The sequence below is a fragment of the Nycticebus coucang genome, chromosome 18 (genome assembly GCF_027406575.1).
Source record: "Nycticebus coucang isolate mNycCou1 chromosome 18, mNycCou1.pri, whole genome shotgun sequence".
Taxonomy (NCBI): Eukaryota; Metazoa; Chordata; class Mammalia; order Primates; family Lorisidae; genus Nycticebus; species Nycticebus coucang.
In genome coordinates this window covers 77,035,443-77,057,255 of record NC_069797.1, presented here as the reverse complement: position 1 = coordinate 77,057,255, position 21,813 = coordinate 77,035,443, and the positions used below count along the sequence as shown (strand labels likewise).

The 21,813-nt window shown below is 53.3% G+C and overlaps 1 protein-coding gene and 1 pseudogene across 6 annotated transcripts; both read left to right on the top strand.

The window, feature by feature from the left end:
* LOC128570713 (V-type proton ATPase subunit E 1-like) lies at positions 1-730 on the top strand (annotated as a pseudogene).
* Positions 731-4,708: 3,978 nt separating this feature from the next.
* LGALS3BP (galectin 3 binding protein) lies at positions 4,709-11,004 on the top strand. 6 transcript variants are annotated; one of them, XM_053570345.1, is made up of 6 exons: positions 4,709-4,828; positions 5,402-5,475; positions 6,407-6,598; positions 7,721-7,852; positions 9,002-9,254; positions 9,545-11,004. In XM_053570345.1, the coding sequence occupies exons 2-6, from the start codon at positions 5,424-5,426 to the stop codon at positions 10,653-10,655; spliced, it is 1,740 nt and encodes a 579-aa protein (XP_053426320.1). In that variant the 5' UTR covers positions 4,709-4,828; positions 5,402-5,423; the 3' UTR covers positions 10,656-11,004. The 6 variants fall into 6 exon arrangements, with proteins under 6 accessions (XP_053426320.1, XP_053426323.1, XP_053426326.1 ...); XM_053570348.1 differs by having other exon boundaries at positions 4,712-4,828; positions 5,141-5,475; XM_053570349.1 differs by having other exon boundaries at positions 4,735-4,828; positions 5,166-5,475.
* Positions 11,005-21,813: the final 10,809 nt, after the last annotated feature.

The window sequence follows — 21,813 nt, the reverse complement described above, 5'->3', positions numbered from 1 at the left end:
ATGGCCCTCAGCGATGCCAACGTGCAAAGCAGATCAAGCATAGGATAGCTTTCACTGAACAAGAAGCCAATGAAAAAGCAGAAGAAATAGATGCAAAGGCAGAAGAAGAGTTCAACACTGAAAAAGGTCGGCTTGTGCAAACGCAAAGATGAAGATTGTGAAATACTATGAGAAGAAAGAGAAGCAGATTCAGCAGCAGAAGAAAATTCAGATGTCCAATTTGATGAATCCAGCAAGATTCAAAGTGCTAAGAGCAAGAGATGTCCTTATCACAGACCTACTAAATGAAGCAAAACAGAGACTCAGCAAGATGGTAAAGATACAACCAGGTGCCAAGTGCTGCTGGATGGACTGGCCCTCCAGGGTTTGTACCAATTGCTGGAGCCCCGAATGATTGTTCGTTGTAGGAAACAAGATTTACCTCTGGTAAAGGCTGCGGTGCAAAAGGCAATCCCTATGTACAAGATTGCCACTAAAAATGATGTTGATGTCCAAACTGATCAGGAGTCCTACCTGCCTGAGAAAATAGCTGGTGGTATGGGGATGGTAAAATAAAGGTTTCCAATACCCTAGGAAGCCGGCTGGACCTCATAGCCCAGCAGATGATGCCAGAAGTATGGGGAGCCTTGTTTGGTGCAAATGCCAACAGGAAGTTTTTGGACTAGGCCTTTGGGAGAGAGTCCATCCACTGGGCTACTGCTATGATGTGGAAGCTTCTGATATTTGAAGAAACGAGAGTGTCTGTGTTGCTTCCTCTTTGCTCCCCTAAGCTTGCTCTGTATTTATCAGTGGAAACTCTTCTGTGTCTAATGCCCTTGACCCAATTGTTAACAGTGGGAGAATGTTTCATTTGCTCTCATCAGGAACCCACCCCTAGTTCATCTCAAAGTAACACAGCGCTAGGCTGGTCCTACCTCGTTAGGCGGTGGCTGCATGAACTTCACCGAGTCTCCTGCTTTCTCCACCTCCCTGTTAACTACTCTAGAGGGTGATGTTTATGGTGCTCTTGGCCTTGAGGTCTCTGCTCTTTAGGTTTCAAATGTGGCACATGTGGCCCTCTCGGCAGTAGGAGTTTCACTGTTGCCTATTGGGGCCTAGAAGTTTTCTTCATCTGTAAATGTGATTTGAAACCTAAGCCATGAATATGCTTTGTTTATTAAAGTAAAAGATTTAAAAAAAGAAGGAGGAGGAGGAGAAGAATAGACATATCCTGGTACTCTGGGAGGCTGAGGTGGGTTGATCACCTGAGCTCCGGAGTTCAATCGAGACCAGCCTGAGCAAGAGCAAGACCCCATCTGTTGAGGAAACAGTGTCTAAAAAAAAAAACTAGCCAGGTGTTGGGGCAAGCACCTGCAGCCACAGCTACTCAGGAGGCTGAGGCAAGAGGATCACTTGAGCCTGAGAGACTGAGGTTGCTGTGAGGTATGATGTTGACTACACTCTACTGAGAGCAACAAAGTGAAACTCTGTCTCAAAGGAAAAAAAACAAGAAGCAACCAGGCATGGTGGCTCACACCTATAATCCCAGCACTCTGGGAGGCCGAGGCAGGTGGATTGGCTAAGCTCAGGAGTTCAAGACCAGCCTGAACAAGAATCAGACCCTGTCTCTAAAAATAGCTGGGCATTTTGGCAGGCACCTATAGTCCCAGCTACTTAGGAGGCTGAGGTAGGAGGATCACTTGCGACCAAGAGTTTCAGGTTGCTGTGAGCTGTGATGCCATGGTACACTGCCGAGGGCAAGAGAGTGAGAGTCTATCAAGAAAGAAAGAAGGGAGGGAAGGAAGGAAGGAAATCAATTAAACAGAAGAATGTCCTGACTTTTGACAAAGATGCCAGGGTAATGCACCTGAAATCCAAAAGACTGTCTTTCCACAATGGTGTCAGGACACCTCTATTCCCTACAGAAACAAAAGCCTGCAACCCACATCACCCACCATACCCAAAATCAACTCAGAAAAGACTGCAGACCCAAATGTAGGAGCTAAAACTACAAACTCCTAGAAGACACAGGAGAAAACCTTTGTGACTTTGGGTTAAGAAAAGATTTCATAGATCTGACGCCAAAAGAATGACAAGTTGAGCCTCAGCCAAATGCCACACCCTTGTTCTTCATGAGACACTGTTAAGGAAACAAAAAGGCAAGCTCTTTTGCATTAAAAAAAAATCATAAATTGTACCTAAGGGGACAGAATATGTAATGAACTTATGCAACAAACAATCTAATTTAAAACTGTGTATTAGATTTGAATAGACGCTTCACCAGAGAGGACATAGGAGTGGCAAATGGCTTATGGAAAGGTTCTTAACACCATTAGTCATATTGTCACAGTGAAATTCCACTACACACCTGCTACACACACCCTCACCTGTGTGTGAGGCTTAGAACCACTGGACTCCCATCCATTGCTAGCAGGGATGTAACATGGCTCGGCTGACTTTGAAAAGCAGTTGGACAGCTTCTTAACAAATTTAAAAATCTTTCCTATGATTCAGTAATCTTGCCCCTAAGTGTTTAAGCAAAAGATATAAAAACTTTTATTCACACAAGGACTTGTATCCAGGGGTTCCTAACAGCTTCATCCATAATAGTAAAATATGGGGTGACCCAGATGATCATCAGTGCACAAATCCACGAACTGATGGTCTGTCCATACTGTGGGCTACTACTCAGCAAAGACCTGAGCCAATTAGTCATTTTTGGAAAAATGTGGATGAATCTGAGAAGCACTGAGCTAAGTATAAGAAGCCAGACACAAAATATCACATCCGCTGTGACCCCACTTAGATGAAATTCTAGAAGAGGTAATTCCATGGTCACAGAAGCTGGGAGAGGGTTGACTGCGGAAGGGCATAAGAGAACTTTAGGAGGGGTGACGAGTGTGAGAACGCACGATGAAGTGTTCTGTATCGCAATTGTGGTCACAGTGTCATCTTGTACATTTTCAAAAACTCCTATCTCAATAAAGCAAATTTTCTTAAAAAAAGAAAAAGAGAAGAAAGAAAAGTATAGATTTGAATCCCAGCTCTTCCCCTTCCAGTGCCCAGCTTGGGCAGGTTGTTTGCCTCTCTGAGTCCCTGCTTTCTCATCCACAAAGGGGGTGATGAGAGCAGCTGCTTCCGGGTGCCCACTCACTCAGGGTTTGCAGCCCCGCAGCTGGGAGAGGCCTTGTCCTCTGCTTGACACGGAGGAGGACATTACAAGCCAGGTAATAAAATGTAATGAAATGCCCAGCGCCCTCCCTACCAAAGCTGAGGAGTGGCTTCCCGATTTAGGTCAACGCCTGCACTGTCACAGCCTGGCTTGCACCCTGTCATCTTATCAGAACTGAGCCACTCACTGCCCACTGTCCTCGCCCTCCTCCGTGGGCAATTCTGGCCTCCGTGGGCAAATCTCACCTCTGCCCGGTTCCTCCATGGAACTCTAAGGAGACTGGGAAGGCCTCACGGGCCTCCGGGAGCAGAGACCTGCACTTTGATTCCACAGTGAGGCCTCTGGGTCTGACGTCTCACATGCCTGGACATGCAGGGCTTTGCTGGACTTCAGGGCTAAAGATTCAGCAAGCTGAGTTTAAAACATTCCCACGACACTTGCAAATATGTGTTCCTGTCCTTCCCGGGCCACTTACTTGGGTAAAAATAACTGGAGATGGTAAGTGAAAGTGGAGCTTCTGTGTCGACAGGCACCAAGGCCTTAATCCTGGTGGGATTTGAAAACTCACTAGGACTCCTACACCGGTTCCTTTAGCTGCTTCTGTCCCTGGGTCTTCAATGTTTTTTGGAGGGGCTTAGACTGCCAGAAGTCGTTATTGAATGACCTCTGGGCTTTCTCTCTGGAACTCTAAGCCTCAGGACTGCCTGCTTCCCCACCATGAGACTGTGATCTCATGGGCCTAGGCATTGGGAGTTCCTAAAACTGCCCTGTGATTCTTCTGTTTCAGTCCAGCTGAGAACCACTGGTCAGAGATCACCTTCCAAGGGAATGACCCAAACATCGCTGACTGCCTCCCTGAGCGGTAAAGCCCAAGGCTAGATTGCCACTTAGGCCAGCTGGACCCAGGGGCTCACACAGCATCACTCACTTTCTTCTCTGCCCCCCGGGCATCTTCCACTGGGCGCACCAGGCTCCCGCAGCTTGGGCCTGCGTTATCCCTCACTCTGGACCCAGCTCTCGCTAGGCTGCCTGGATCCAGGGGCTCCTCCCCAAAACCATCTGTGTGCCCCACGGGGCCTGCAGGGCTCAGCAGCCAGGCCTGGGTCCCTCTCAACTGCATAGCTGGGAGTGAGAGAGGGATGCTCTCCAAGGGAAAATCGAGGTGCAGCTTCTCTGTGGGAGGAAAAGGAATGGGTATGAGTTGGACAGAACCATTTATGCCCATCAGAGGGACTCTGTCCCCTGCCCCACTATGGGAGAGACACTAGCAGAGTGGCCCCAGGTGTTAGGGGAGTGTGGGGAGCAGAGTGGTGACAGGCACAGGCTCTGGGGTCAGGAGCTGTGGGTGGGGTCTACCTCGTTCACTGGCCAACTGCCTTCCTGGACTTGGGCTGGCCTGGAAGAGTGTTTCAAATGGATGCGACTGTCAGTCCTGCTGCCTTGGGCAGCTGCCAAGCCCCACCAGGCAGAGCTGAGAAGCATCCCCAGGGAGCATTTTCAGCAGCCAATCCCAGCAGAAATCTACGTCAGGTGGTTTGAGGAAATCAAAACGAAACTTAAGTTTTCTGAAGCACTTCCTGGGATTGGCCTGATCACAGTTCCCACCAGGAGTGTTTCCTAGGTTGAGGGCCTGGTCCTCAGAAGGCTCCTGTAGCAGCCGGTAGCTGCCTCTGTCAGGTAAGCCCCTGCCTTTCACTGTCAGGCGGGCACCCTCTCTCTACCTGGGCCTGGAGCTTGGGGCCCTGAGCTCAGACATCACCACTGATGCACCCACATCCATAGGGCCTCTGTACAGCTGGGTGGGTTTTTCACTGCCTCCTGTCACCAGGGTTGCTCTGTGGCCTCCTCCTGACAGGTCCCCCTCCTTCTGCTCCCCAAGCCATAGGCTCATCTTTGCCATAGACCTGGGCCACCCCCAGAGATCTGCCTCCCGAAATAAAGCCCAGCCTTTACCAGGCTTCCATCCTCACCTCTCAGCTCCTCTTCCAGGAGACAGCCACCCCTTCTTTTGAAGGCTACCCTGAAGGCCAGGTGAGGGGCCCTTGCCAGGAGCACCTATGACACCAGGGCTTCCACGTCCACACTGTTCATCACACTCACCTGTGATCATAGTTGGCTGCACAAGAGATGGGCCTGCCTGCTCACAGTGGGCCATCCTCAAGCCTGAGTGAAGAACCTTGGCAGTCCAGAGCCTGGGGCTGGGGCCACCCTGCCCCCGCGTCTAAATCTGCTGCTTCCTTCTGCTGCAAGGTCAGAGCTTCCTGGCACGGCCATGGCCCTCCCAGGACTCCTCTGGATGTGGCTGCTGGTTGTAGGGGCTCAAGGTGAGTGGAGCCACCAGAAAATGCCAAAAGCAAGTCTGTGAGGCTGCTGCACACTCACTCTGGGGTCAATGCTCACCCTGCAAAGAATGAGGAAGGAAAGGAGGAGACCTGCTGGGTGCCTGGTCCTAGGGATTAGCTGGGTCTTCTCTGGACACCCCAGTGGTGATGGCTCGTAGGTCCTAGAGGGGATCAGGTGAGGGGCAGATTATTGACAGCTTGCTAAGGAATTCTCCATGCCAGCCCATGAGAACTGGAGATCTGACCAAACCAGACAACGGCTGGGGGTGTCACGAGGTGAGCAGCCTCTGGATACAGGTCACGCTTTCCAGGGGTCCTGAGTGCCTGTCCTTGTGTCCTATATGCTGTGAGCCTCAGGAGGCTTTGATCACCCTGGTGACCCCACAGAAGCCTAGGTGCCCCCAGCAAGTATTGCCCATTGGCCTAGACAGCCCTAGAACTCAGGCACTGGCCCCTGCCTGACTATGGCAGGGGCATTAGGGGACCATGTTCCAGAAGCGTGCCTCCTGGCAGCATCCTGCCCATGCTTCTGGGACTCGGAGGGCCTGCTGCCCCACAGGCCAGCACCTGCAAGCTGCAGACAGGTGGAGTCCACATGGACCTCCTGCCTCTCCAGGGTCAGGAGCTGGAAAACCAAGGGCTCTTCCTACCTCTTTTCCACCTATGGAGTGAAGGGCTCAGATCTTAAAGCCAAGGAAAGGCTGGTTCAATCCCTGTGTGTGTTTGGGGGTATCCATTCCCCTCCTCCCCAGTGAGCACCCCATGCACAGAGGGCAAAGTTCTGGGAAATAAGCTCGGCAGGTCAGCCCAGCTGGGGACATCTTTCCTGCCACCAGCACGGGCACACGACCCAGGCAGTGTGTGTGGGTAGACGCAGCTGGCCAGCCTCATCCTTGCTGATCTTTGCCCACAGGTGTGGATGATGGTGACATGAGGCTGGCCGATGGGGGCGTTGCCAATCAGGGCCGTGTGGAGATCTTCTACAGGGGTCAGTGGGGCACCGTGTGTGACAACCTGTGGGACCTGACTGATGCCACCGTCGTCTGCCGGGCCCTGGGATTTGAGAACGCCACGGAGGCTCTGGGCAGGGCTGCCTTTGGGAAAGGTAGGGGCCACTGTCCTGTCGGCATCCCTTTCCCTGTCCTCCCTGTCCCTATTGTGTAGCAGCCAGCGCTCAGAGGGGCAAATCCACTAAGGGGGGCAGGCATCAAAGACATGCAAATTGGACTCCTGCTTAGTAATTGAGTCTGCAGGATTTTCAGTGACAGGAAAGGCAAGGACAAAGCTTTGCAGATCAGGCTCCCTAGAGGGCACTGGCTTGGGTGTGGGATCCAAGAGTTTCACTGCCCACTTGTTCCCTGTAGCCCAGAAACTCTACTCTAGGGAATTTGTCTTCTTGAAACATTTACCCTCAAAAGAAAATTCTGTTTGGCAGCATATGGCATGGGCCACATACACTGAGGCTGGCAGGTTCAAACCTGGACCAGGCCAGCTAAACAACAATGACAACTGCAACAAAAAAATAGCCAGGCGTGTGGCGGACACCTGAAGTCCCAGCTACTCGGGAGGCTGGAGCAAGAAAATTGCTTAAGCCCGAGACTTTGAGGTTGCTGTGAGCAGTGACACCACGGCACTCTACCGAGGGCAATAGTAAGACTCTGTCTCCAAAAAAGAAAACTGTTTGCAGGACGGTTTCTACTGACACAGTGGCTGTGATTCTGAAAAGAAGAAAAATAATCCAAAACTGTAGAACACTGTGAGGTGGCCACCCAGGGGACTGGCACACATGGTCAACATACAGAGTTGGTCAGCAAAGGAACTAGGCTGGCTATACAGACACATACATGTGGTGCATGTCAGGTCCGTGAAAATTTGGTCAACTTAAGGAGGTGGGCAGCTATGGAGGTGCTACTCCATTCAGCTACGGGGATATCACATCCATTGTGGTCTAGGAATTGATGCCTCTGATAAGCAGCTGTTAAACCTTACAAGGATGAAGGCTGAGTGATGATGCAATGTTACAGTAATAAACCCAAACCCCCACATGAATTTTCACCATGACTAGGCCTGGGGAGAGCCCTGTCTGCAGACAGAGCCAGGTGGGGAACGCGCAGCAGGGAGGGGCTGACAGGACCGTGGGACTCTTTACGATGTCTCTAAGGGGAGTGGCCCTGGGGGCAGGGCCTTACCCCGCAGCCCCAGCCTCTGACCTTCGCTGTGCCAACAGGAACGGGGCCCGTCATGTTGGATGAGGTGGAGTGTGCAGGGACGGAGCCCTCGCTGGCCGACTGCAAATCCCTGGGCTGGCTGAAGAGCAACTGCAGGCACACGCAGGACGCAGGCGTGGTCTGCACCAACGGTGAGCACGCCCCCACGGGAAGCTCACCGCTGTGCAAATCCTTTCATGGTACTGCCCGTCCTCTCTGCGCACAGGGCCCTGGCTCTGCACCACAGATCCCAAGCTCCCCACTCAGCTGCTACTGGAGCTGGCTAAGGCACGCTCCATCCAACCGTTGTTGGGCAGTGTGCCCGCTGCAGGTGTAAGTGTGACATCCACGGACAGGATGCCACCCCCTCAGCAGCCAGCTTTGAATTTAGCTCTGGTTCTGAAACCCATCACACACACGTGGGCAGGCTGTCCCTGCGGTGGGAAGGCCTGCGTGCTGAGGGCACCCGGACCCTTGCACGTTTGAGTCCCCGAGCCTGAGTTTACAGTGGTTCTCCCCACTGCTGCACTCCCTGCCCAATTCCCTCTGTGCTGAGCTGGGGGGCCTCAGTGCATGGGGGCAGAGAGCCCACACATCCACTCAGGATGGACAGAGGCCTAGCTGGGGTGGAGGACTCGCAGAGGACCTCCTGGAAAGAGGAGCAAAGGCTGGAGGCGAGAGCTGAGGGTCCTGAGAGTGGATGTGAGGAGAGATCAGGGACTCAGACCTACCTGGGGCAAAGCAGCACGCAACAGGGTTTAGTTTCAAGTTAGGCTTTGAGAGGGGAAGGAGTGGTACGTCACCCTGCCCCCGGGAAGCTCCCAGACTTCTCAGGCCTCATGCATCTCAGGAGACTGCTCAGCCACCCCCAAATTTTTAAACTTGGATTGCCATTTGGCCCTAACTTCTCAGGCCACCCAACCAGGCAGGTGAATTTGGTTTTAGAAGGGTAACATTTGTGGTGGTTAATTGATTGTGTTTATGGCTCTGGAAGTCAGTACCCTAAATCCCTCACCCAGGGGGATTGGGTGGGGGGAGAGCAGAGGGCCAAACACAGGGCCCTAGAAGCAGCTGGCCGGTCTCAGACACTCTTGGTCTCCGAGGCACGGGTGGAGGCCTCCTAGTCTGTCCTTTCCCTCCCCTTCCCAGGAGTCTTTCTGAGCCGATGAGGCAGCGCTAATCCTATGGCTTAAGTGGAAAACACTGACCCCAGAGAGGAACCAGGATGTCCAGAGCTCCAGGGTGAGCCAGAGATGGGGCCTTAGCCTCCTAACACACACATGTCCCTTCTGCCCTGCTAGAGACCAGAAGCAGCCACACCCTGGACCTCTCTCGGGAGCTCTCCCCCGCACTGGGCCAGCTCTTCGACAGTCAGCAGGACTGTGACCTGTCTGTCCATGTGCTGGTCCAGGAGGAGGAGGTGCTGGACCTCTGTGCCCACACCCTGATCCTGACCACCAACCCCGAGGCCCAGGCCCTGTGGAAGGCGCCAAGCAAAAGTGTGGACATGAGTGTGGACCCCGAGTGTGTGTCTGTGGTCAGGGACTTCCTCAGGTGAGTGGTCACTTCCCCCCGGGCAAGGGCACGGTCACAGAAAGACTTTTTTTTTTTGCAGTTTTTGGCCTGGGCCGGGTCTGAACCCACCACCTCCGGTATATGGGGCTAGCGCCCCACTCCTTTGAGCCACAGGCGCCCCCCACATCAAGACTTTTATAAACACGCACACAGGTGCACACATGTACGTGTACACATGCACACATATATCACACACTTGCGTGCACACTGGTGATGTATGGGTGGGAGAGGCGGGGCTGGGCGCTCTCAGCTCTCCCTACTCCTCCCAGGTACTTCTACTCCCGGAGGATGGAGGTCTCCGTGTTGTCCGTCAAGTGTGTCCACAAGCTGGCCTCCACCTATGGGGCCAAGCAGCTGCAGAGCTACTGTGCCAGCCTCTTCGCCAGCCTCCTCCCCCAGGACCCCTCTTTTCAGAAGCCCCTGGACCTCTACACCTATGCAGTGGCCACGGGGGATGCTGTGCTGGAGGAGCTCTGCGTGCAGTTCCTGGCCTGGAACTTCAAGGCCCTGACACAGGCTGAGGCCTGGCCCAACGTCCCCACTGGCCTGCTCCAGGTGCTGCTCTCCAGAAGCGACCTGGCTGTGCCCAGTGAGCTGGCCCTGCTAAAGGCTGTGGACACCTGGAGCTGGGAGCAGAGCCCGTCCCCTGGGGTGTTGGAAGGCCTGATCGAGGCCGTCCGCTTCCCCATGATGCCGCCTGAGGACCTGTTCGAGCTGCAGTTCAACCTGTCGCTGTACCGAGGCCACGAGGCCCTATTCCAGAGGAAGGTCCTGCAGGCACTGGAGTTCCACACGGTGCCTGTCCAGCTGCTGGCCCAGTACAGAGACCTGAACCTCACTGAGGACACATACAAGCCCCGGCTTTACACCTCTCCCACCTGGAGTTCGTCTGTGACACCCACATCCCTGAATGCATGGGGGGCTTCTCTGGGTGACCCTTACAGAGTTAGAGCTATGTATACCTGGGGCCGCTCCCACTACAGGTATTACCCCTACCAGTCCTTCCAGACCCCACCCCACCCCAGCTTCCGCTTCCAGGCCAAGAGCGTCTCCTGGTCCCTGGCCTACCTTGACACTGTCCAGAGCTGCTGGGACTACGGCTTCTCCTGCTCGGAGAAGGAGCTCCCCGTCCTGGGCCTCTCCAAGTCTGGCTACTCAGATCCCACCATCGGCTATGAAAACAAAGCCCTGGTGCTCTGTGGAGGATGCTTCGTGGCAGACGTCTCTGATTTTGAGGGCCCGAAAGCCACAATCCCCAGCGCCCTAGATACCAACAGTTCCAGGAGCGCGTCCCTTTTCCCCTGCTCAACGGGATCCTTCAGCAGCTTCCAGGTGGTCATCCGCCCCTTCTACCTGATCAACACCACGGGCACAGACTAGACAGTACGGCCCCGGGTGACAGGAACTCCGCCAGGCACACCCCAGAAAGCCGTGTTGAGGGCTGCTCCCCTGCCTCCTTCCTCTCTGCAGCCACTTCCTACAACTGGCCACCAGATGTCCCCCTGCTTCCCCATTCTCTCTGAGCTTAAGGAAATTACTGGAAGGTTTCAGCTAGCATTCACCACTAGTCACTAGTTCTCCCTCTGACCACTGCTGTCCAGGTTGGGAAGCAGCAAGGCCCGCGCCAGGCCACCGTGAGCTTCCCTAGGCCCCTTGCAGCTGCTCAGTCTCCACTGCCACAGGCCTGAGGTCATTAAAATCACAATGTGGTCCCCACATTTTGTTTGTTCATGCAGAGTGTTGTTGAGTCCATGCTGTGTTTGATAGCAGCTTTGCCAGGTTCTGGAGACAGTTAATGAGGCAGACAGGGTCCCTGTTCTCCTGAAGCTGTGGGCTAGCAGGTGGACGTCCTCTCTCAGAGCAATTTACAAAGTGGGGTGGAGGGCTTGTGTCCATCAGGAACTAGGCACAGGGCTGGCTGGGCTTGTGGAGGTTGCAAAGAGGGTGTCCGAGGAGCAGGAGGGCCTTCATGGGAAGCTGTTCTCCAAAACCCTCCCGCGTGTTCACAGGGAGGAGGGAGGAGAATCCTCATGTCAACTCTGTTTGTAAGAAAGAAAATTTGAAAACCGCCTAAATACCCATCAGCAGGGTGCTTGATCCCAGTAAAAGACCCCCGCGCCACAGCCAGGGCAGGCCAGAGGGGGCCACAGAGTCCAGGGGAAGTTCAGAGGCTGCAGCTGGGTTCTGGGCACCAAACACTGTCCCCACCGCCAGTAGAAATTCCATACTGTCCCTACTTCTTTGTGACACATTCCAGGCAGAGTCCCAGGTGGAAGCCTCTGACTGCCGGAGCGCAGGCCATGTGTCAGCCCCTCCTCGCCAGGGTCTGAGAGGACAAGCATCTGGACTGTTCTTGTCTCACCCAGTGGCAGGGGGTTTAGACGCTGAGCAGCCAAGATGGCAGCAGACACCCCACTTGTATTCCAGAAAACAAAAGCAGAAACATAAACCTCTGACCAGACCAAAGGCAACATCAGCCTTTTCTGAAGGGAGGCCCCATGCCCCAGGGTCCCACGGTTGGCGTCCATCATCACCACCCCACTTCTGGGGTGACCCTCTTGATGTTCTGAAATCCTATGGCCACTGCCAGGATGGGTGAGGAAGGACAAGGCAGGAAAGGTTAGCGTAGACACGGAGCAGACACAGCAAAGGAGTTGAATCAGAGTCTCAATTTCTCTACTTAGTCCCAAGCCCGAGGCAGCCCCTCTCTGCCCACCCCGCGTCCCCTCTGCAGGCAATCAGCAACCTCAGTGACCAGAACACTCATTCCAGAGCGGTCTGGGCTGATGTGGTGGTGTGAGGAGGCGCCTGGGGCCACTTGAGCTTCTCCTTGCTCTTTGCACTTTGCAGTAGGACCCTGTCCCGGCAGACAGTCAGGCCCGCCCTCCTCACCTGCTTGTCTGAGGGCCTGGGTGGCCCCAGGGCCACGTGCCAGGCCTCACGGCCAGCTCAGTGGGCCACGGAGGGGTGTGTTGATGGAAACCTTCCTCTCTTGGGTATGAAGCCCCTTGATCCTTTTAGTAAAGAGAGTTGTTCTCTGAAGTTTGGATTCAGTGATAAAGCCTCACTCAAGGATCCAGAAGGCCAAACGTGGCCCGCTGGCTGCAGGCTCCCCACCCAGCACCAGGTGACAAGTGCGCTGCTTGAGCCCCCAGGCTCACACGCGTGCATCCTGACTAGGGGAGAAGCACACACAGGCTGGGAGCTAGTGTGTCTGGGGGCTGGAAAGCAGCTTTTTAGGATTTTTTTTCCAGTAAAATGATAAAAGGATTTATTAAGGAATCTGAAGTAGGGCATACCCCAGATTGGCTGACCTGCTGCCCGGCACATCCTCAGACCCGGGTTCTTGTGTTTTTCAGGTTCTGTCTGGCCTTCCTGTTTCACGAGCCCTGTCATGTGTGATGGGCCTTAAACGCCACAGGGAGTCTGGGGGCCCTGGCTGTGGTTCCTGAGTCACCCATGTGTCCTCTGGGTGGCCATAGTAGCAGGAAGGTTTCATGGCCCTTAGGTGGACAGCAGGGTGGCCATGCTGCCCATGCAGACCACCTGTGCCTCTGGGGCTGTCAGACCCCTTCTGAAGGCTCCACTTCCACCCGGGTCAGCGATTCTGGTCACATCCATGGCAGGGGGGCAGCTCAGGACCTACACTCAGGCCACAGCTGTAAAGGAGAGAGTTTCCCTGCTAAAGAGGGCGTCCCTCAGCCCCAAACCCAGGACGTCCCCTGGGTGGCCTCCCCTCAGGCCTGGCACAGGACTCTCAAGCCCCCACACTGTGTTATTGGGTCACAGAGGCCACCTGCCAGGCGACTGCACCAGCAGGCAGGGCCTCGTGCTCCAGCAGCAGACTTTGGGTCTCTAGTAAAGGGCGGGAGCCACCCCCAATATGGCACGGGTCACCCTAAAAGTCCACAGAGACCTAATGGAGGCTGTGCCATTCTCTAAGTGACCAGGGGAACACAGATATGCCCTTGTGTTCACTTTGGCCCAACGTGATGACCATAGCATGATAAGTTGCAGGAGCTGGACACAAAATGAGATGGCCAGTGCACACAGGCCTAAGGCAGGACGCGTCGGGGGGAGAGGGAGGGAGGGAGGGAGCCAGTGCACACACACACACCTAAGGCAGGACGTGTGGGGGGTGGGAGAGGGAGGGAGGGAGCCAGTGCACACACACACCTAAGGCAGGATGTTTGGGGGGTGGGAGAGGGAGGGAGGGAGGGAGCCAGTGCACACACACACCTAAGGCAGGACATGTGGGGGGTGGGAGAGGGAGGGAGGGAATGAGGGAGCCAGTGCACACATACCTAAGGCAGGCATGTGTGTGTGTGGGTATGGGGGGGGGAGAGAGGGAGAGAGAAGAAGGGAGGGTGAGAGGAGGGAAGCAGGCAGCACATGGTCATCTAGCCACGTTTTCCCTGTGGCCATCAGGAAGTGTTTTCAATTGTGGTATCTCTCAGGAACCTCTCTAACCTACAGAGACAAGCCTCAGGGACATTTCGAAGAGGTGGGTGCCTCCCCCAGGTCACTTCCTTGGGCTCTGGGGGAGGAGAGCTTTCTGGGTCTGTCCAGAGCAGGGGCGAGGACTGATGGTACAGGCTACACGCTTCCAGGTTCCTGGCTCCCGGGGTCCTTGGATTCCTTTCTCTACATCTTGTAGAGGAGTTCATGGGTCACTAGTGCCTAGTTTTCAGTTAACCAATTGAGTACTTAGTCAGCACTACTCCCAGCTACTCAAGCTATGCACAAAGCCAGAATCTCTGATGGACACACCTACACCAGAAACTTTTAGGCTTCATATAATGAAAACCCAACAAAGCAGTGCCTTGAACTAATTTTCTTTAGTTTTCCTCACATAAAAGAGAGAAGGCAGTATCTCTGGAGGCAGTCTTCTTCTCCTTCAATACCATTATCTTACTTATCAATACGTTATATTACAATACAATCAATCCAATACAATACATTACCTTACTGCCACCCTTGAGATTATCTCATAGCCCATGATGGCTGCTGAGGTTCCAGCCATCACTTCTGCCTTTTGGGCAGTAGTAAACATACCAGAAAAGGATAAAGGGCTTTCTCTGGGTGTCTATCCCCTGAGACTGGACACTTCCTTAAAGTTTGCAGATAGGGCACCTCGCTTGCATCCCCCCAGTCCTCCCCCACATGGGATCAAACTGCCCCACGTAGCTTTCCATTTCCCCAGCTCCCCACCTGCATTAGCCCAGAAATGGAAAGTTTGTGTTTCTATCCCAGGCTTGGGCTGAGAATTTAGGGATTTGAGCTTGATATTGTCCTTCTTTAATCTCTGTAGTCCCATTGGAAGCAGCTGTCCCTGATTCTTCAAAGCTCACACACCCCTTCTTCCTCATACCACTCCATGTGCGGCAGCCCAGCCCCTGCGTTTTGGGTCCAGTGGTGCATCGCTCCAGATGACCACGGCAATAACCAGACCTGCTGGTTCACCACGGTGTGTAGTGCCGGTGTCCCTGGATGCCAGCGTGGTTTTACAAAACAATTTCATTGGTGTATAACACACACACACGTGTGCACAGGTAGGAAGTGCAGAGCTCAGTTCATGTTTGTGTTCCAGTTGTTCACCCATGTAACGCACCTGTAGATGGAAACACCAGACATTTCCCTCAGCCCAGAAGGCTCCCTCCACCCTGTAACCACTGGCTGACGTCTGTCCTACTTACAATGTCATCTTTCCTCTCTTGAACTTCACGTAAACAGAATCATATGAACACGCTCTTCAGTGTCAGCCTTTTTTCCGACACGCCTATGAGACTCAGGCGTGGAAGCAAATTCCATGACGTGACTGCGCCACAGTCTAGGAACCTGCTCTCCAAGTGATGAGTACCTGGATTGGTTCCACAGGTTTTGGTGTCTTGAATACAGCTTCTATGAACATTTCATTCCAACAAGTTTTCGTTTAATAACTAGCACATGCCAGGAGTTGAGTGAGAAGCTTCTACATGGTTTTGAGTTTTCCAGAGTTGCTAGGTCACAGAGGTGACTCGGATTATCTAGGGCAGTGGTTCTCAACCTTCCTGATGCCGCGACCCTTTCATACAGTTCCTCATGTTGTGGTGACCCCCAACCATAAAATTATTTTCATTGCTACTTCATAACTGTAATTTTGCTACTGCTATGAATCATAATGTAAATATCTGATATTAGACGACCCCTGTGAAAGGGTCGTTCGACCCCCAAAGGGGTCAAGACCCATAGGTCGAGAACCGCTGAGTGTTTCTATTGTTGTAAAATATATGGCACACAGCACAGAATTTACCATTTCACCATTTTTTTAAAACTCTATTCAAATTAATATGGGGGTACAAAATGTAGATTACCCTGTTCTCACTTCCAGGGTAAAGTCGCATTTGTAGAAGAGCCCCTCACCCAGGGGGCGTGTTTTCCACCCTCACAATGTGCACAGCAGGTGAGATCCCACCTCTTACCCTCCCTCCTGCCAATCGTCCTCCCCTCATTTCACCATTTTTAAGCGTCCAGCTCAGTGGTATTAAGCACGTACACATGTTGTGCAACTGTCACCACCATCCATCTTCAGAACGTTTTCACCTTCCCAAACTGGAACATCGGCTGGAAGGCTGGGAGGGTGGGGCCTCTCTCCCTGTGGACACTGACCCAGGCTTGGTCACATGGTGACAGTGTTCCATGATGTGATACGCAAGGTTTTTGAGGTTTAGAAGCTTAGAAGACATACAGCGTCATAAGGCCAGCGCAGACCCACAGGTGAGGAGCCGACTCCCCTCCAGAGAGGAGGTAAAGTCAGTTGTGCACAGGGGCTCACGCCTGCAGTCCCAGCACTCTGAGAGGCCGAGGTGGGTGGGTCCCTTGAGCTCAGGAGTTTGAGACCAGCCTAAGCAAGAGCAAGACCTCATCTCTACTAAAGAAATAGAAAAACTGAGGCAACAAGGATGGCTTAAGCTTAAGAGTTTGAGGTTGCTGTGAACTATGATGATGTCATGGGCCTCTACTCAGGGTGACAGAATGACACTCTGTCTCAAAATAGAAAAAAAGAAGCTACAGCCATTTGAAATGGCCACAGCCAGGAAGCTGAGGACCTCTGGACCCAGACCAGTCTGGGTGGAATTGGAGTCACCGATGTCCCTGCCATAGACATGTTCATGGCCCCCGTGGGATGCTGGGGTCTGGCTGTCACTGCTGCTGCTGTTGCCACCACACCCAGTGAGCCTCTTGTCCAGACCCAAGGCTCCCCAAGGCCATCTAAGAACAGCTACCTGGGCCTTTCCACACACATGGCAGCAGGCTTCCCACACGCAGGAAGGAGGCTCAGTGCTCTGAAGAACAGTTCATAGAGTGGAATGTTATGTGGCTGTTCAGACGGATTCTGTGGCATTGACATAAAAGATCTTCAAGACACAACATCAAGTTAAAAATCAAAAAAAGCAACTTGCAGAACAATTCTGTGTTTGCCAAACGTTCACTGGTTATCGCCTGAGTTTCCAGTCCCTGCTCTTCCTCCTTCCCCCAGTGACCAAGATGCTGCTTCAGGGATTGTCCCACTGGAGGCAGCCTGGAGCATCCCACAGAGGGGACAGGGGAATCCCACCTGCCCCCCCACGAATGGGTGGACTTGGCTTTGGGGAGAGGAGTGTGTGTCCTGTGCTCACGCTCTTGTGGGGAGGGCCTCTCAGATGACACTTGTACGCTGAAAACGCTCGTGTGCCCCTGGAACAGTGAGATGTGTTTTGAAAGCCCTCACAGCCCAGGTCTGCCCTCCCCCGAGTACAAACACGCTCACAACTACCCAAAACGGCTGAGAATCTCAGTGACTTCCATAGGCTCCCCTCATGTGGCCCAGGGCAGGTGGTAGGCCCCAGGCCTCAGGGAGAGCTGGACAGAAAAGGTTTGATGTGGCAGCAACTGGCCTTCTGGAAGAATGTCCCTGGGGGGGAGCCAGCAGCGCAGAGCCAAGCATGTGGAGGTTGCAAAACGCAGAGGGAGAATGTGGGACTCTTGTCCCCAGCTCCCTCCAGCTCACATCCTGCTCCAAGCATTGCATGCTGGCTACACATGTGCACGCACCATCTGTGTGTGTTCACATACGTGCACACAAGACCGGTTCAGGAGATGCTTAGGGTGGCTCCTCTGGGCAGAGCTCGGGGATGCCGGGAGCAGGGCTGGGGTCTTTCTCTGACAGGAGCTCAGCCAGGGCTGCGATAATGTGACATACTAAGAAGTAACAGTCTATTTGCTGTTCAGCCCTGGTTCCAGGGTTCCTGGCACAGAGCTCCTAAAGCTCTTGAAATTTTCTGAGTAATAAAAGTGGGAGAAGCGTCTTTGTTACTCATCAGGACCCCTTCAGGTAACTCTGGGTGCTCCATAGATAGCTTTGGGTTGGGGAATGGTTGCTGGAGGGACCAATCACGTGGTTAGATGGATGGAACTTTCAGCCCCGCACCAGGAAAGGGTGAGGGGCTAACAGAGGTCCTCAAACTTTTTAAACAGGGGGCCAGTTCACTGTCCCTCAGACCGTTGGAGGGCCAGACTTTAGTTTAAAAAAAAAACCAAAAAACTATGAACAAATTCCTATGCACACTGCACATATCTTATTTTGAAGTAAAAAAAAAAAACGGGAACAACTACAATCACACCACCTCGTGTGGCCCGCGGGCCGTCGTTTGAGGACCCCTGGAGAGACTGAGTTAATTCCCAGCAGCCAGTAGCTGTCACACACACATAATGGAACCCCATAGGTACCTTACAAGAAGGGCCTCAGAGGACTTCACGTGGTGGGATGTGCCGACAGCTCGGGGGCTAGCACGACCCCTTAAGGGGCAGCAGCGTCTGCCCTTAAGGCCCTTCCAGACCTTGCCCTGTCCTCCTCATCTGGCTGCTCCTCTGCATCCTTCATGATAAGTGAGTAATTGTGAGTAAAGTGTCTCCCTGAGTTCTGAGAGCCAGGATAGCAAATGATGAAACCTTAGGGGGGCCTGGGAACCCCTAATTTGTAGCCAAGTTGGACAGACCTGGGGACAGATTTACTGGTGTCTGAGATGAAGGCAGGCTTGTGGAACTGGGGGCCTGCACTAACTCCAGTTAGTGTGGGAAATAAATCACAGGGGCCCCAGCTGGTGTCCATGGAGAACTGAATCTCTACTTGGCATGGGGAAGACAGCCCCACACACTTGGTGTCAGAGTGTCCTGGGTGGAGAAGTGGTTTTCATTTAGAGTCTGATGGGAGGAGAGGAGGTGAATACACCATCAGCAGACATGGACGGGAGGATGCCACTGCATGGAGGGGTCGGGGAGAGCTGGCACGCTCACAACTACTCAAAACGGCTGAGATTCTCAGTGACTTCCATAGGCTCCCCAGGGTGCAGGGACGCAGCCCTGGTGCTGCTCTAGACTGCCTGGGCTGTGCCCTGTGGAGAAAAAAGGAGGGAGGTGTCCAGAGGAGGTTTCTAGAAAGTCCACTATGGGGAAGAGTGGGACTGGGTGGTCTCAGGTTGGCCAGTCCGGGGGACATTGCAGAGCCCCTGGACTCGGCAGCACCTCACTGCCCAGGGCCAGGCAGAGAGGGTCAGGGCTTGAGTCCCACTGCCCAGCCTGACCTCTTATCAGAACTGGCTCAAGCAGCGGCAGCCAGGATCAAGGTTGCAATCTTTCTTCCGCCTAAGCTCACCAGTGCCTCTGACCTTTCCCAGGCCTGGAGTAGGGCCAGTGGCCAGCCCCTATCCCTTCTCAGATCCAGACTCAACTCCTGGGAAGGATAGGAATTTGGGGCTTGTGTTAGTTTCCAGGGGCTGCCAACCAACAGAAATTTCTTTTCCACAGCTCCAGAGATCTAAAGTTGGAGATCAGGGTGTCGGCAGCATTGACTGCTCCTGCAGGCTGTGAGAGAGGGAGAACCTGCTCCAGTCTCTGTTCCACTTCTGGTGGCTCCAGGGTCCTCAGAGCCATATCCTCTATGAAGCTAATGGTCACCTTCTCTCTGTGTCTGTATCTCAAACATCCTGCTTCTCTCTCCTAGAAGGACACCAGTCAGTGAGTTCGGGGCCTGCCCTAAGTGCAGGAGACAGTCTTAACTGATGGCATCTGCAAGATCCCACATCTAAATAAGGTCACGGTCACAGGTACTGGTGGATGGAACTGAGATGCATCTGTCTGGGAACACAGGTCACCCTGCAGCAGGTCTGTTCAGAGTTCCAGGAGCACAAGCTGCCTGGCTGTCCTGGGCCGTCTCTGATCCAAACTCAACTGGCAGGCGGGGTGCTGCGGCTCATGCCTGGAATCCTAGCACTCTGGGAGGCCGAGGTGGGTGGATTGCCTGAACTCAGGAGTTCAAGACCAGCCTGAGCAAGAGTGAGACCCCGTCTCTTAAAAAAAAAAAAAAAAAAGTCACGTGCCTGTAGTCCCAGCTACTTGGGAGGCTGAGGCAAGGCGATCATCTGAGTCCAAGAGTTTGAGGTTGCTGTGAGCTATGACGCCACAGCACTCTACCCAGGCAACTGAATGAGACTCTGTCTCAAAAAAACAAAAACAAACCTATCTAGCAGCTGGGCAGGTGGCAGGGCCATAGGGCTGAGTCCTGCCTGGTTCCTGGGGCGACTTTCCCACCATAGAGCCCCCCTGGAACTGGTTGGGGGCTTACAGCTCTTTTGCTCTCATCTGGAAATGCTGAGCTCTCAAGCCCTCCTGTCACTGCAGAAAGGATGCTCAGAGTCCGACATCACTGTCTCTGGGGAGACGGCTCATGCTGGGGCTGGGCTCCTGGACAGAGCTGTGGCCCATCCCTAGGCTTGGCAGGGGTCAGCACCGACCACCGCAGGGAGCATGAGGACGTGACCACATGTTTGACCCTTAGACACTGACAGCAGATTTAATCAGTTTGAGAATGTGCTTGGTGGGACTGCTGAGAGAATGAGTCACTGCTTACACATCTTAGAAAGATCCAAGAAGCCGAACCAGGAAAACAACCGAGAGACAGATTCTGCCTTAACACGAGAAGGTAGATTCTAAGGGGCAGAATGGGACAGAGAGGAAAAGGCTGATGTTTGAGGGGGACCACCCTAGGGACTCACCTGGCATTTTAATGAGGCAGCAGCCAGCTGAGACTGGGACGTGAGGACTTGAGGTTCCGTCCTTAGTGCCGAGTCCCTTCTCCCTCCCCCACTGGGCCCCTGTTCTGTGAAATGGGGAGCCTCGTGATTCCTAGGCCCCCTTCCACCACCCAGATCTCCCTTCCTTAACCCAGAGCAATAAGCCTTTTAACATGAGGACAGGCCAAGAGACAAGCCCATTTACAGCATCCCCTGTTGAAAGAGCCCACTTGGCAGCTGTGACTTCCCTGGAGCCAGAGCTAACTCTCTAAAATGAGAATCTTGAAATTTTAGCAAAGCAACTTCCCAGTTTCTTCCATCGGGCAAATCAGTCCACCTTTCCAGGGCAGAGTCACATGTGGGGAGACGGAGGGACAGTCTCTGCATGGCCACTGCATCTCAGGCTCCTGACCCTCCTTCCCAGGAATCCGGTTTTAGCAGAAAACCCACTAAGTCAGGTCAGCAGGAAGTCCTGGTCCTCCAGGTCTTATCACCCTCCATATCTGATCAGCTTCCTCACCCTCTACCACACCCCAGGAGATAAATGGTCACCCTGGCCCATCTCAGTGAGACTCTTTATTTATTTATTTATTTATTTTTTTTTTTTATTAAATCATAGCTGTGTACATTAGTATGATCATGGGGTACCATACACTTGGTTCATAGACCGTTTGACACATTTTCATCACACTAGTTAACATAGCTTTCGTGGCATTTTCTTAGTTATTTTGCTAAGACCTTGGACTCTTGTTGGCCTGTTTTGCTAGAGTCCCCGACCCTGATGGCTATAGTCCCCGTTCCTCGGCTATAAATTCCCACTTGCCCGTATGGCATTCAGAGTTGAACCCAATGTCTTCCCCACTGCCCAGACCATGGCAGGGTCCCTGCACCTGTCACAATGGTCCTGAGTCTGCCAACCTTGCTTTAACAAGTGCCATGGAATAATTTTTTCTTTAACCGACAGAAAGTTCTCTATCCTGGGCAGACTGGAAGGATTGGTCACTCCTGCTGAGAGACCAAGAGCAGCCAGGAGCATCCCTCACGGTGGTCCCTTCACAAAGAAAGATACATTCCCCCACCCACCCCTGAAATCCTGTCTCTGGTCAAAAAATGCTCCCTTCATTCCTGGAATGTACACACATGACTTTTTTTTCTGGAACATTCTTTCTCTCCCTCTTCAGGTTAATCCCTCTGCACACTGCAGGTCCCTGGGCTCTTGCTCATGAGGCCTGAACTTCTGCAGTTCCAACTGGCTCCTGCTGTTGCCAATGCTGCTCATCCTCGGGCCACATTTTGGGGACCAGGAGCCTTCACAGCCTGCGGAAATGCCTCAGTCTTCTGCGTCTGGGCTGCCACGTGACCCTCCATGAAGGTGGCATGCCCCCGCCGTGTCTCCACTACAGATAAACTGAGTTCATCTTTCCCACCAGCATACTCCAAGATCACCC

Excerpts from the sequence above, each read along its gene's own strand:
- LGALS3BP (XM_053570345.1), top strand. The coding sequence starts at position 5,424 with ATGGCCCTCCCAGGACTCCTCTGGATGTGGCTGCTGGTTGTAGGGGCT. Across the intron at positions 6,599-7,720 it reads CAGGGCTGCCTTTGGGAAAG|GAACGGGGCCCGTCATGTTG; the intron begins GTAGGGGCCACT and ends CTGTGCCAACAG. Across the intron at positions 7,853-9,001 it reads AGGCGTGGTCTGCACCAACG|AGACCAGAAGCAGCCACACC; the intron begins GTGAGCACGCCC and ends CTGCCCTGCTAG.